Below are 16,043 nucleotides of genomic sequence, written 5' to 3' on the forward strand. Positions count from 1 at the left end.
ACAGTTTATTTAATGTAATTATAATGGATACTTTGCCACTCGTCCAGTGTCATTTCAAGATGAATTGCTGTAATTTCTTACCTTAGGAAAGTCCATTACATAAAGAAGGGCTGTACTATCTGTGATGTAAATCAGTATCATCTCTCTCTAGTTTTTTAACCTAAATATTTAATAGCTTTTTAAATCCTTTAATCTTTTCTGTCTCTCCTTTTACTTTTCTATCAAAAGAAGAGAGATCAGCCTCAACCATGACTTCATATAGGGGGAAGGGAGGGGAGGGGAGGGGAGGGGAGGGGAGGGGAGGGGAGGGGAGGGGAGGGGAGGGGAGGGGAGGGGAGGGGAGGGGAGGGGAGGGGAGGGGAGGGGAGGGGAGGGGAGGGGAGGGGAGGGGAGGGGAGGAGAGGAGAGGAGAGGAGAGGAGAGGAGAGGAGAGGAGAGGAGAGGAGAGGAGAGGAGAGGAGAGGAGAGGAGAGGAGAGGAGAGGAGAGGAGAGGAGAGGAGAGGAGAGGAGAGGAGAGGAGAGGAGAGGAGAGGAGAGGAGAGGAGAGGAGAGGAGAGGAGAGGAGAGGAGAGGAGAGGAGAGGAGAGGAGAGGAGAGGAGAGGAGAGGAGAGGAGAGGAGAGGAGAGGAGAGGAGAGGAGAGGAGAGGAGAGGAGAGGAGAGGAGAGGAGAGGAGAGGAGAGGAGAGGAGAGGAGAGGAGAGGAGAGGAGAGGAGAGGAGAGGAGAGGAGAGGAGAGGAGAGGAGAGGAGAGGAGAGGAGAGGAGAGGAGAGGAGGGGAGGGGAGGGGAGAGGAGAGGAGGGGAGAGGAGAGGAGAGGAGAGGAGAGGAGAGGAGAGGAGAGGAGAGGAGAGGAGAGGAGAGAGGAGAACAAGTCTCTAAGAAAGTGCTCCAATTTTAACGCTCTGGTAAAATCTGTGCCTCTATTGCAGTTGTGGTACATATTCCAAAGTCTCATTATGCAGTTATTTTCTTTTCTGGTTCATCAGAAAAGCCTGTCATAAAACAACCACTGTCTAAGCACCCAATTCCCCTTCTTCTCTAAATATTGCTTGTCTGCTTTTACAGAGTTGTCTAAATGCACCTCTGTCATCTGTAATAATGTAATAGACCTAAAAATTACTTAGTGTCATCATGTGTCTTCCATTTAGGTACAGAAAATTGTTTAAACCTACACTGATGCCTTTATTAAACCTTTTTCTTTCTGTTGCTTGTAGCACGTTTAGATATCTGCTCCCAGGAACTACGAGTGGGAGAAAGAGCATAAAAGCACTCTGACAGCAGAGTTATTTTACTGGGCTGGAAAATCCCCACGGACTTCAAGTTTAGTATTTCAGTCTAATTTGTCGTTTATGCTCGCAGTATCAATTAAACAATCCATAGAGATTCCACACACTGTGGGTTGGGTAGAGCTGGTGTCCAGACCAAATTGCTCAGAGCCCAGATAGTGAAGCAGTTCTGTTGGTATTCCATGCTCATTTATAGGTTATATGTTGAAGTTAAGTGGGAAAAATAAATAAATATATTTAAAAAAAATCGTAGTCTGAGAGGAAAAAATAAAAAGCAGGACAAATTGTATTTGTGTTATTAACTCAAGCTATTGCCTTCAGCATGGCAGCCAAGGTACTCTGCACAGCTCAGGTAGGAGTTATGGGTCAGCTAGTGTTTGCTCAGCTGCCCAGTGTGCATCTCTCCTCCAGCATTTCTCTCCTTGTATAAAAATAATACTGTAAAGCTTACCTTTGCCTAAATCATCTGCATTAAAGTAAGCTCTCTTTAAATTCCTGTATAATATTTTTAACTTTAGGTTAAAACTTTAGGTTCAGACTAGTTGGGATAATGTCTTAATCATTCAATTGTATGAGGTGTCACCTTTGGAACCAAAATCATCAGAAGTGACTGTTTTCAAGTTCAGCAGCTACCCCAAAATTGTTTCTTTCTGGTTGCATTAAGGCAGCAGTTGATGCAATCACGATTTGCTCTGCAAAACCTAAAATCACCACAGTAAAGCAGACTAATTCCTGGAGCCAGAAACATACTGAAGGGAAGACTCTGCAGAAGAACAGTTCATCCTCACATTAGAAGAGATGACTCAAACCTGTTCAGAACTCTTTTGAATCTCTCCTCATCTTCATTCAGCACAGAGGTGAAACTGAGAGAGGACAGCATTCTATCTCACCCTTTCATTCTCCATTTCTCTCATTTTTCCCTTTCTTTCTTATTCTCAAACACCATGTTTGTACGTAGTTTCTCTGAGTAGCAACATCAGGTCATCCAGTGTATTTTCGGGCCTGCCAGAGCCATTTCATCTCTGATCATCTTTCCCAGCTCTCGTTGGACAGCTCAGGCTTTTGAGGTTCTGTTCTTCTCTGGTTGAATAACCTTTTTGAGGTTATGTTCTTCTCTGGTTGTCCGATCTCCTGTAACAGGAGCAATATCATAACCAAAATCTATTAATCGTGGGTATGTCACAGGTAGGAGTACACATCAGTCTAACCATAGTCAGGAAAGTAACATTATTTTATCAGCAAATTTCAGCTGAATTTTGGGCATGACACAACTATATGGAGTCAGGAGTTGGAGTCATTAGTCCTTGTGTGACCACAGTCCATGATTCTATGAAACACTATGTGAAACAAACTCATTATTAAAGTGATGCCAGAGAGACTGCCTGTCATAAAACTGGGAGAGCCACATGGGAACTTTGTAATTACGTTTTAAACATAGGCAATGAATCATTGTATTCAGGGTTATGGGAGCTTTAGGGAAAGCTGTTTTCTGTAACTTATGGAAACAACACACAACCTCTGACCTAAGTACTTAAAATATATATATATATTGTTAGCAGATGCCATTGCAGTTAAGGGAAACAGGATAGCATATGGCCAGTTTTGTGGGAGTCAATCAATTAAGCTCATGTCTTTGACAACATTAAATTATATTATTATAATTAAAGCCTTTAGAAATATCAGTCAACTACAAAGTAGCCTTCAAATGTCTTAAATACACAGAGGGCTCCCGGATTACAGTATGTACTTAGCATAGCTTACTGTGGTCTTTCACTTAATGAGATTCCAACAACAAAGGAGGATTTGAGGTGCCTTGGCTCAGTGGAAGTACTGAAAGAAAAAATCACAGGCACAGTCAGCGACAGGACATGTGCATTAATCAATGCTCTTCAAGTTCGTGTCCTTGTACAATTTAGCTTTCCTACAGTTAGTCATCCAAAATCTGGTCCCTTGGGTACTGTGCAGCAATGAAAAGAGGTGATATGTATTAGTGTCTACATACAGGCACTGATAGTTCAGCCTAGTCCCTCCTTTCCAGCTGATTAGGACTGTAGTCCATCATGGAAAACACACACCATCAGTCTCCAGGTTCTCAAGCACACTCTCATTCACGCAGTTCTCACATTTCTGCACAGCACTCAGGTCTTCCCAGTGGCCAGGCCTGGCTCCAGAATGCTCATCCAGTTCCAGGGAATCTGCTCAGCCCTTTCTACAAAAGTTAACAAAAACAGTCTTGTTTAGGCAATCTTGTCACTACATTTGTATGTTATATAAATTTGTATGTATACATATACATACACACACCTAATTCTATGATTTTCTGGTGTATTTTTACATAATATTAAACTGCTGAAATGAGCGCACTAAAAACATCTTCTGGAAGGGTTAATTTTTGTTCAGTTTCTTCCAGTGCCTCCAGAAATGCCAACAACTAGGAACAGTAGAACCTCCAGAGATATATTTCCTATCTGAAACAAGGAGCCAAAGTGTCAGAGTGGCAGCCTAAGTGCCCAGAGCCCCACATCAAATCACCTTCTTGGCTGTGTTCATGATGAGAGCAGAGTCAGCCCAGAAGATGCAGACATACACAAGTATCCACATCAGTTTTTCTCATTCCCTATGGGACATTTCTTGTGGTGCTCCAAAACTTGTCAAAGTGCTGAGGAAGGATGGTAGAACTCTGTTCACAGTAGCTCTTGAGCATAAATTCACAGACAAGATTGATTTTTGTTCCAGCAATATAGTGGAAGCAAAAAGAAAATCTTAATTAAAATGCATAGCTATTCGAATATATTTTGAAAGAGACATAGACTCTTCGCTCATAGGGAAAGGCCATGCAGGTGGCTTTTGGGATCCAAACACCTTGCTGCAACGTGCTTATCTACTGCAGGGAATTTGGGACTGAAAAAGAAGCGTTAGCCACCAGAGGGTGCAAGCTAGCCCAACAGAAAGAGAAGGTTTCCTGCACATCAAAACTACTTCTCAGTGCCACAAATCACCAAGAGGATAGTGATTTTCATACTCTTATTCTTGGTCAGTAAAGCTTCATCTGAGAACAGAATAAAGAAAATTCAGTGCTGAAACTTTGCAAGCTTTACTCAGAGGGAAAGGTAACTTTTGAAGGAAATGCAAAGATTTGCATGAAGAGGACTTCAAATATTTGATTCTTTTTGAAAGTTTTCTTAATTTCATTCTTTAAAGAAAGACTTTCATGAAAGGAACAAAACTCTGGGACATAGATCCAGGCAATTTGATTCATACTTAACATTACACTGTACTCGATAGTCTCTTTGTAAATATTTAGTATTTTGCAGTAGCAGAATTCTTGCATTCCTCAAAACACCCCATCTTGTCCTCAAGAGCACACTGGTGGCTCATGGCCAACCTGTTACCAACCAGGACACCCAGATCCTTCTCTGCAGAGCTCATCTCCAGAATATCATCCCTTAACCTGCACTGTATACAGTTATTCCTCCCCACATCCAGGACTCTACACTTGCTTTTGTTGAACCTCATCAGGTTTCTCCCTGCTCAACTCTCCAGCCTGTCCAGGTCTCACTGAATGGCAGCTCTCACTGAATGGTCATTGCAAGAAATAAGCAGGGAGTAGGCCTTCAGACATAGGGGTTTGTGCCATAGTGTGGCAGTAAGATGGATTTTGCCCAGAAATGTGTCAGTTCATTACATTTATCACAAAAGAAACATCTCCAGTTTCAAAGGACTGGAGAAAGAATGAAACCCACCAGCGGCTGTTTATGGGGGCTATGAATCAATGGGAGAATCAGACACTGATGTCTCTAAGCAAAATAAAACTCTGAATTAATTAATTTATTTAATCAAAGAATTGAAGGGAATCAAAATTTTCTGCCAAGCAAGCTGTCAAACTGAAAAAGTGACTCAGCAAGAAAATTAATTGGCTTGTAATGTAATTATATTTGAGGATTCAGATTGGGGTTTAGACATGCTGTTAAAGACTAAACTGAAATAACAGATTTAACACAGGGTTGTCAGACTTGCAGTTTTAAAAGGGTCCTGCTGACTGTCATTGAACAAGTGGGAACTCAACACACAAAAAATAATTGGCTGCTGTGTCACAGCACTAGGGCTTCATTAGTAAATATCCTTAATAAGATAGATGAGTTCCTAGGACCAATCTTTTCATGTAGCACTTCTCCTCCAGAACAGGATGGCAATCGGAACCACAAACCCATCTCTAAAAAGGACACTGTTCCTACAGCACCCACCTATTATGAAGGAAAAGGCAGGGGACACCAAGGACTCCCCTGGATTTGGACAGGCCAATCTACTCAAATAAGAGGATTTCAGATATAGATGCTAAGCAGAATGTCACTCAATAAACTCTTCCTTGTTTGCACCTTCAAATTAGCAAAGCTACCATGGGCAATAGGGGAAAAAACATACAACAGAAAATATACAGCCAGAAATCTCCAGTAATACAAAAACACATTAACCTGAAGTTGTAGAGAGACGAACATCTTACTGAAGTAACACACAGGCTAATTCAAGAAAGTGAAGCCCCCTATTACTGCCCTCAGTAATGCAGCCATGAGTGCAAAATGCCACAGTACTGATAGCAACAGAACTGAGGAAGCTTGTAGTTATAAAAGCAAAGGAAACTCTATGAGCAATTGAGACACTGAGACTTGATTTGACAGGAGTATTTATTTGGAAATACTGCATGGTTATTAGCAAAATACTCTGTTAATTGAACCATCTTTCATATGGAGGACTTTAACCTACAGTTTTCTAATTAAAATAAATTAACTGCTGGATTTGTAGGGTTGCTAGCCACCCTACAGTACCCACAGTAATCACACTGAGTTTGGCCCCCTTTGATGTAAAAACAGTTCCTGGGTTATTTCTTCACTTTCTGTGACAGATCTGAACAAGGCTACAGGCAGAGATAGGAAATACTGTGTCTGTGTTGCTTCAAACCCTCATGGATGCTGGCTTTTTTACCCACAGTTGGGGCAAGCTGTTGCCTGACTCCTTGCCTCTCTGTGCAGTAAGTAACTCTCTATTTCCAGGTAGCATCAGCTCATGCTACTAAAAAAGTAAGAAAAATTATTTCTTTCATTTTCTTGGTCATTTCCTGTGAAACTGCAGTGTTTAGAGCCTTTCTGGGTCTCTCCTAATCCCTGGACGGGCAATGAGAAACAAGGGACTCTGCGTGTGATCCAGCACATTCAGTGTTACTGACTGGATTATTTCAGGCCATGTATTTGCAATACTGCATTTGTGTTTATCTTGTGTACAATCCCCCCAAACATTTACAGAGAAACAAATTCTCTTCTTCAGAGAGCCCTTGAATGCAAACATCCCACGGCGATTTCATTCCATCTCTGCCCCTCCCTACACAGAGCCCTTGCAGTCCGAGCCCGCAGGTGCCAGTGGGAGAGCAAAGGAAGTGAACATAGTAATGCTGCCACTGGTGTCTGGTCTGTAAGACAGATAGTCAGGATTCTGTTTCCAGATATTCAGTGACCTCAAAAAACAGCCCCTGCTTTCTAGGTTAGAAGAAACTCTTATATTTTCACATCTCTGACACCTTAAAAATAAGTATTAATAATTGATCAGAGCAATTCACAGAAACCAGATGGTGAAACTAGACCCAGCTGGAAGATGGGGGAGAAGTGAGCATCCTCACAGCACAGCTTCCCATGAGTGCTGGGGACCATGATGTGATCCTTCTGTGGATCAGGAGGAAGAAAATGGTGTAGTCCACACGATCCACCTGCTTGTCTTCCCTTCCTGTCATTAAAAAACTATCCAGGTTCACTATTACACTAGACAGAGACTCGCTGACCTTTATAAAGTTAATTATTTAATACTCTAGAATCATATTACTGCTCTCATCTACCTATATTCCTGTTTGATTTGTATAAAAGCATCCTAGGGAAGACAACTGCACAGCTTAACAGCAAGACTGAACTTGTCATTACCAGAGAAGACAACAAAATTATCCTGGGTGGCAGTTCTCACAAAGATCTGATTTGGAATCTTTGCACAGAAGCTAAAAGTAAAGAGCACACAGCCACACACCTTCTGAAACACAGCATTCATGGGCAAGGAGCACCTCACAAAGGAAGCTGGTGGCTTGAAGCTGGCTGCATCTTGGGGTTGGGGTTAGGGATGTGAATGGAGAGGGGTGTCCTCTGTAACACCTTTCAGTCCTGGTACCAGCCAAAACGCATTTGCTTTGTGGAGAAAATAAATGCAAAATCTTCCTCCACAATTTCACATGTTGGACAATTCTCTTGAGAAGCATATGTTGTTTATAAAAAGTAATAATTAACATTAAAAATATGAATATTAAATATTACATAAAGATATAAACATAAATACAGTAATTAAAAAATCTCTGTCTCCTCCTGGCCTTCTGAAGCATTTTCAAGGTTTCTGCAAGTCCAGATCTGTGTTGTAATGGCAGATAACGTTTTCCAGGCATTCTCAGGAGATGCTTCTGGTGGTGCTCTCACTACCTGCACATAGCAAAGGCCAAGGAACAGGTAACTTGCCCCAAGATGAGCATGAGACAAGGCAGGACTCGGCCTCAAGCCTTCCACATCTGTTTACACAGGAGGTCCCTTGCGCCCAAGGCAGGTGGCTAAAAATACTAAGCATGGCAATACCACATTCATTTCCAACACATTATAGCGAAAAGACTAATGAGAATGTTTAATCCAGGAAGGTGTTTCAAGTGAGATATATTTATTTTCAGTAAGTTTCCTCTTCTGATAGGCTAAGGTTCATTGCTCTGATCACTTCCAATTCGAGAGAAGAAAATGTGAGCAAGAGAAGCATAAGGCTTCTGATTGCAAAATCACTTTTCAAGTAAACATATCATGCAACTTTGGAATAATTCTGTGTGGAACAAGGACAAATGTTGCCACGTTGTGCCTCCATGAAGCACTTCTCTAGGCTAAAGGAGTCTAGTTGGTCAAATTTAGGCTGTACATACAGTGTTAGTCAATGTCACTAGAGCCTAGCAATTGATCCGAATAGCACATCATGTCACCTGCACCACTGTGAGATGAATCACCCCTATAATGCTCCATCAACTTCACCCAGTAGGACAGTGCTGACTGTGTCACCTTAGACATGCAGCTCACAGGTGTTTTAATAGGGTGCCAAATCCCACCTGCAGCATGTAAAAAAAAGGGTCCTTCCCATTTCAAAACGGTTGACAAATGGTAACAGAGGAAAATAGAAGTGCTGCTTTGCAGCAAAGGGGCAAACACTCAATCTGAGATTGTGCTGCATTTTCTAAGTTCTTCTCTCCTGTAGCCCGACAAAAATATACATATCTAAACTGGGTTCTGCCACAGTGGAGTTCATTTCTTCTTTCTTTTTCTCTCAGTGAATAGACTGGGGGTACACAAGAGACCACGGAGGGGACACAACCAGGCTCAAACTAACCAGTGTAACATCAAGCTTAGTAATGAAATGGTGCAGAAGAGCATTTAGGGAGGGGAACTGCCATTTGCTTGGGAACTAGCTGGGCATGAGTCCAACCATGGGAAGCAGTGAATGATTGCCTTTGCGACTCTTGTTTTGTTTCTTTTCCACCCTCTCCTTCATGCTTCTAAACAATTTTTATCTTGACTCATGAGTTTTCTCACATTTACTCCCGCTTTTCTCTTCCCTGTGCCCAGTAAGGGTGCAGGGAAGTGAGTGGCTGGGTGTGTTTAGCTGCCTACAGGGGTTTAACCCACACAGATCTTAGACAAGGTGGACCTTAGCCTCAGAAGAACATGTGATTTTCAGCCTCTTTTTCCTTCATGGAAACACAGAATACAGTCCTGGAGATCATTTTCATGTCACTTTTTCCAGCCATCAGTTTCTGGCTCCCTTGGAGCCCCAATTCTTACTACTTTTGCTACATATATTGCCCACAGCCATTGCAAGAATATCAGTATCAGAAGTCCACCAGCAACAATAACACTGATATTAGGAAAAAATGAATAGACATATATTACAGGATGTACACAGATATAGCATGGATGTCTAGTTGCTGCAATTCGGCATGCTGCTTAATTTTGCAGATGACTCAAAGGATTGAAAAAAAATCATTTAAGAGCAGGAGCAGAATTCAAAATGGTTTCAGCACATCAGAAATAAAATCTATGAAAAGGAATGAAAGTCAAAGATACAAGAAATAACTGACATTTGGGCAATTCAGGTTGAGAGATTGGGGCTGTTCAGCCTGGAGAAGGATCTGGGGAGACGTGAGCACGGCCATTCAGTATCTAAAGGTAGGACAGACTGTTTAGTGGGGTGTCTTGTGATAGGACATGGGGAAATGGTTCCAAACTAAAAGTGGGGTGACTTTGAAGATAAGCAAGAAGTTTATTACACTAAGTACAGTGAGGAAATGGAAGAGGTTGCCCAGAGAGGTGGTGGATGCCTCATCCCTGGGGACACAGCAGGTCAGGCTGGATGGGGCTGTAAGCAACCTGAGCGAGCTGTAGGTGACCCCACTCACTGCAGCGGTGTTGGGCTAGGTGGCCTTTAAGGGTCCCTTCCAACTCAAAAGGCTATGATTAAGGATCTTACTTCCAAAAGTATATATCATCTTATGTGTTTACACATGTACAGCTTGAATTATAAAGAGAAAACATGCTTGAATGATAAAAATACAGATGCAGAAGTCAGGGAACGCTGAAGAAATTTCAGCCAGAGAATCATTTAGGAACACCAGAAATCACTTCTTTCATTCTTCAGATTATAAGAGATTTGTGATCTCCTGCCATGAGAACTACTGTTTATTTTACCATGATATTTTCCTGTCAGAAATCATACACAGTTTAAAACAAGTTGGTAGAACTCAGTAGGTAAAATCACAGTAACTCACATTTCATTATGAATCTGGGACTAATTCGTTCTGAACAAACTGAATGAATAAATAACTCAGTACGAACAGACCTGGGTTTGCATGTTAATTTTCTTTAAAAGAGATAGAAATCCACATTGTATCCCTTCAGAAATTTTAATAAGTACAAAGCACTAGAACTGTACTGAATGTAGCATCTCACAGTCTTACTCCAATGGAGAACTCAAGAGGAAAAGGGAAAGAGGAAAAGGGAAAAGCAAGTGCAACATGGACGTGCATGAGAACCATCTATCTGAAAGAATTAGCAGAGAAAGAATTAGCAGAAAGCCTTGCGCTCCATTTCAGCTGAATCTAAGTGCACCTCCAGTAGTTGACTTCAGGCAATCCCCAAACTGCAGTTATGTAGAAAGACAATGATACCTAAGTGGCTTTTGAGCTCCATGTGTAGTCAGCGGTGAGGTAACAGTCATGGTGCTTTGTAAGTTGTGCTGGGGAGGTTCAGGTTGGATATTAGGAAACATTTCTTCGCAGAAAGAGTGATGAGACATCAGCACAGGCTGCCCAGGGCGGTGGGGGAGTCACCATCCCTGGAGGTGTTCGAGACTCATGCGGATATGGCACTGAGGAACATGGTTTGTAGGCATGGTGGGGATGGGTTGATGGTTGGAGTAGATGAACTTTGTGGTCTTTTCCAACCTTAATGATTCTATGAAATTCTGATAGAGTAAGACACATCTCCCTGCCTTTGTAGCTTGGGATGTTGCCCGTACCTATTTCCAAGTCCTTTCAAGTCTAAAGATTAGAAGTATTGCTGACACCAAATAATAAAAATACACACAGATGATGTTTCTATGTATGAGCTACATATCCTATGTGAACTATACAGATTCCCTTTGATGAACAGAGACTTTGAGCAGAATTTAAACCTTTCAGTCATGTTTTATACCACAAAAGACTGCACTTTACCTAGATTTCCTTCAGCTTTACTGCATTGTTAGTGGTAACTCATGGCTACTATTTCATAACCTATTTGTACTCTAACCTCCCCAGTAGCCTAAAAGAGACCAAAATTGACTGGTGAATTGTAGAAATGTTTCTTTCATCCATGGCTTGATACTTAAAACAAAAGAAATCAGACATTAAATCATCAAAATGATCATGACATCTTATTTTTCAGTTATTTCTCTTGTAGTAACAGAAATTCACAAAGATCCTACAGAAAATAATTCGCAACCTAGTAGGTTTTTACCTCTAACTGGGCAAAATGGAAAAAAAAAATCAATGGGTATGTCAAAAAATAAGAAAAAAAAGTCCTAGTTCTTCAGAAAGTTGCAGAAGACCACTAAGGAAGCAGATATGAACACTTATTGAGCTCTGTAATATCTAGTGATCCATTTCTTAACCCGAGCAGTTCACCATAGGAAACAAGGTTGTAGAGACAAGTGGTTCAAAAGGAAAAGAACAGAAGCAGGTTGGAACACCAGCACGATGTCTCAGCCACTGTTATGCTTCCCATGTGCCATTCGGGAGCCTTTCCGTGCAACATTCAGTCTTCTGTTTGCAAGTCAGGAGAATATCCACTGGGAGGACACCACAGCAATGTCTTCATCCTCAACCTCTGTCCCTGCATTGTTCTACCAGCTCTGTTCCTGCAAAGCCTGAGATTATTACTTTGTCAGTTTTCCCATGGACAGTGATTGTCAGTGATTGAAGAATCTCCCTTTTCCTACTCACTTTTTTCTACCCTCCTATTTCGTAACTTTTATGCAAAAATAATAATAATAAAAAACAAGGTAAATATTAGCTCATTAAATATTCCAATTACATAAGCAGGAACAATCAAGAGGGAGTTTGAACAGGTCCCAGTGAACACTATGAATCTATTATCTGAAAAGTACAGATCATCTGTCACACTGGCAAGGATGCTCAGTGGAGAAGAGTAATTTGGGGAAGCTGCTGAGATGATTTCCTTTCTTGGCTGTCCATCAGAGAAAATCTGTCCCATAAATTTCTTTCCCTTCCCTCCCCTCTTTTCTTTTTATTTCTCACTGTCATCAGTATTAACTGCAACCACTAAAGCTATCATTTGCCATCAGTTACAGACCAGCTCATCATAATTTGTACAACTCAGATTGAAAATACTACAGAATATTGAAAGTACAGAAAATGGGATTTTTTGCACACAGGATCAGCAAGGCTCTATCACATCATAACTGAACACTTACCTTATTACAATGGTCTCAACTAAAAGAAAACAAAGACTCAAAGGCAGTGCAACGTGTTTGTTTTAATCAACATGTTCATAACATTTACACCACCTTCTACAAAAAGTAACAGCAGTAATTATGCACTTAGGTTCTATGCTACAAGATAAAAAAAATATTTGTTACAAATATTATAGAATTACAAAGAAAAAGCTGTATTTTTAAGAATTCCAAAAGTCACATCAATATTTTGGTTTTGGCTCACCTAAAAAAATTAAAACCAAAAGCAGTGTATACTTCTGGTTTTGTCAGGCTTGCAGGTTCATGAGATCCATACAGTGTCTAAACCAGAAAGAGATATCAATTAAATAACAACCCCAGGTTTAAAACATCATAGCAATACATAACATACTGGTATTAATATACTGGTATTACATTTCACAAATGAAATATCCTGTAATATAATTTATGGCTTATTTAGTCCTCAGTTGCAAAGACGTACTTATTCTTTCTTTTTGGTGAAGTCATATGGCTTCCACCACTGTGCAAACTGCAACACTTTCTTCCTCTGTTCCTCAAAGTTCTGCCTGACTCCTTTTCTCCACAGCCGTGGCTCCAAATCCAGCATGCCACCAATGATTTCCTTTGCAGTAGAACAAAGACAGATAATAAATACTAAAATATAACATCACTTAATGCTATTTTAACATACATTATAAAAGCACTAATTTTCCAATTATGGGACGATTTGTGTTAGCTATAAATAATGAATTCTGAAAAACATACCAAAAACTACAACTGCAGTTGCTAGATGGTTGCCTCACCAATATTCTTGTAAGTACAAACTAGCATAAATATTGTAACACTACAAGATTGTTGGTGCATTTCTATATTTGGGTCAAAAAATTGGAAGTTGAGAAAGATGAAAAGTACTCACTTTGCTCTCAACTTTTTCAAGCCATATTACTCCCTACTCCCTCTTAAAACTTTATAATACTGACTCTTTCAAGAGTTGATCATTGTGACATAGTGAGGAAAGGAACATTTTGCTGCAGCACTTTCTATACATACTCTCTATGCCATAATGGAATAATTTAACCACGTATGAATTATACTAGGAATTGTCTGTGAGCCTATGTGTGTGTATGACCTCTATTTTCATACAAGTGGGAGTCAGAGCACCTATATGAAGATATCTTCATCATGAAAATCCTTTTTTAACACCTTAAAAAGCTGCAATTATTTTTCATCTATCAGACTATATGTCAAATATCTAGAGGTCCTACTGATTCAAAAGAAAAACTGATCTACAATTCTGAGTATCAAACAGCAAAACAATCAACTATTCCTTTATTCACAAGCTAAGTTGTAATGACTTACCATGAAAAGGCAAGCAATGAACTGTGATAAGGTACATCAAAGTGACTGTTGTAGCAGCAACTGGTGTAATTACACAAATTTACACAACAGATTACAATTAGTAAATTGATTTTGTACAAAACAATACCTTTCCAAAGTAGTGAGGGAACTTGTGTTGATCTTCAATGATGTGAGCAAACCCTCCTTGGAGGCCAAAGTCCACTGAAAAGTATGGCAATCCTTTGGGAACCTATATACAAAAAAAGGCATTTTTAGATGTTTAAAAGAGAGCAAGCATTTAATAATCCTCCTACAACTTCTTGAAGAAAGTGGTTTTATAGCTAGTAGCATCACATTTTATTTTAAATCACTTCTCAAATCACTTTATTCAGTACAAAACTGCTACAGAACAACAGTAAAGCCAACAGGTAAAGGGAAAAAGCAGTACATGTCAGTGAGACACCAGAAACTGAAAAAAAAGGAATGCCAGGTGGCAGAACCTACAGGACAATATACATCAGGTAAGAGACTGGCAGGGACAGAGACAAGGAAATAGCTAGCAAGCAGCATGCATACTGAGCAAATGCCTTTCTGACTCCACAGCTTTGAATTATATGGGATTAGTACAAATGTTAAGACTGCTACAAGCACATTTATTAAGAACGAGATGACGTGTCATAAGAGGAAGTAGTTACCGAGAGGAAACACTGATACTCTTCAAGTAGCAGGGGGAAAGGAAACACCTCTACAGAGAAAACATTACTGGAAAACCCAACCAGATGATTGGAATTACAATTAACTACCAAAGTGGGTAATTTCATAATTTGCTTGTAATTTGTTCCTGTATAGTAAGGTTTACAAAGCCTCAAACTCATATGTACCTTCTCTGCTACAGTTCAAATAACTGAAAATTTTCCCAAGATGTTCCTTATACTGTTTGTGGATGGATTTTCTTCAGAGCAGCCCACACGAAGCAGTGTTTCGTACTGGTAACTAGGCTAGTGTTGATAATACAACAATGTTTATTTATTGCTGAAGAGTGCTTGCTGCTAAGTCAGCTGTCCCAGTTGTGTCCCCTCCCAGACCACTGCTCACCCAAGTTTTCTTACTGGAAGGAGAAGAGTAATAAACAGAAAGGCTTTGATGTTGTGCAAGAGCATTGGATGCTTGGGCTCATTTGCTAGGGTTCTGCCTCTAGTCCCAATTAATGCACACAATTAGCCCATTAAATGTCACAGTCATATCTGATTCCCATTCCACACACCACTGTCTCATAGTACAGCACTCTATTTTCCTCAGGTCAGTTTCTAAACTATACTTTCATACCTTCTTGAAGGTATTTCTCTTCTTTTTTATCCTAAAATAATGTTGAAGTTATACAACGATGTAACACTTCACACCAATGCATTTTATTAATTTAATGAAGTTCCATGAATTAATTTGAAAAGTGATCTACCTTCAAATGGGCGTATAATACAATTGTAAAAGCATATGATTCATAAAAAAATAAATGGCCTGATCCTCCATCACTAGACAAGAAAATTATACTTTGTTTTCTTGGTCAGGTGTTGGCTTTCCCTGTTATGAAAGGCCAAGAAGCAGAAGAAAGCCAAAGCATACCTATGGACCAATTTCTGAACTTAACTGTTTCAGGATTATTCCTTCAAGATTTATATGCAAGAATGTTTCAACTCCTTTGTTTTAGAAATAAAGATTTATAATACTAATTGCATCTTCACTTCATAAATTTAGCAACACCAAAGGCTGTTCCAGGTCAATGCAAAAGATACACTGTACTCTTGCCCAGACAGTAATTTACAAATCTTTGATCTATCTTAATTCTTAGAGTCAATCAAGAAAATTGTGCTGGTACATGTACTCAAAATGCCAGCTTTGTTCTCAAGCCATGTTTGCAGCTCAGTCCATCTGTTGTTGAAATAAATGGGAATCTTTTCTAATGTCAATTAGGAGTTCAGTCAGACTCTAATGCTTGTCATGTCTATGCCATCTCCCAATCCACTAATTTAATTGTGCTCCTTTTCCTCTCTTTGAAACAGTTAATAACTAAAATAGATGAAAGTAATTTGCTGAAAATTTCAGTGTTCAATACATTTCATTACTTACAGATTTCCGAACATCTTTTGAAGAAAGATCAATTATCTTCTTGTTCATGGACCACTCTTCATCAGCCTCCATTATAGCTTTCTGTAAAACCATTTATCTAAATGTGAAAATAGTCCTTCATGCAGTGAAGCACTCACTTTGCAATGGAGTAAAGCAAATTGTAAGAAGTACTTTGTACTGCAAGTACTAGTTATTTCTTAACAAAGTAATTTTA

At 39.9% G+C, this 16,043-nt stretch overlaps 1 protein-coding gene across 2 annotated transcripts in view; it reads right to left on the reverse strand.

Annotated features, from left to right (window-relative positions):
• Positions 1–12,423: 12,423 nt before the first annotated feature.
• Positions 12,424–16,043, reverse strand: part of CWF19L2 (CWF19 like cell cycle control factor 2) — a 62,058-nt gene continuing 58,438 nt past the window's right edge. The window contains exons 16-18 of one of the 2 annotated variants that reach the window (XM_065730067.1): positions 15,830–15,910; positions 13,854–13,955; positions 12,424–12,989 (exon numbers count right to left, since the gene is read on the reverse strand). In XM_065730067.1, the coding sequence (XP_065586139.1) occupies positions 12,849–12,989; positions 13,854–13,955; positions 15,830–15,910 (324 nt within the window). In that variant the 3' untranslated portion in view covers positions 12,424–12,848. Of the gene's footprint in view, positions 12,990–13,853; positions 13,956–15,829; positions 15,927–16,043 lie in introns of those variants that run through there. The other variant, XR_010621839.1, reaches the window with a different exon arrangement.

The sequence above is a fragment of the Cyrtonyx montezumae genome, unplaced genomic scaffold, assembly GCF_038088225.1.
Source record: "Cyrtonyx montezumae isolate F1298 unplaced genomic scaffold, pur_monq_1.0 scaffold_12, whole genome shotgun sequence".
NCBI classification, from domain to species: Eukaryota; Metazoa; Chordata; class Aves; order Galliformes; family Odontophoridae; genus Cyrtonyx; species Cyrtonyx montezumae.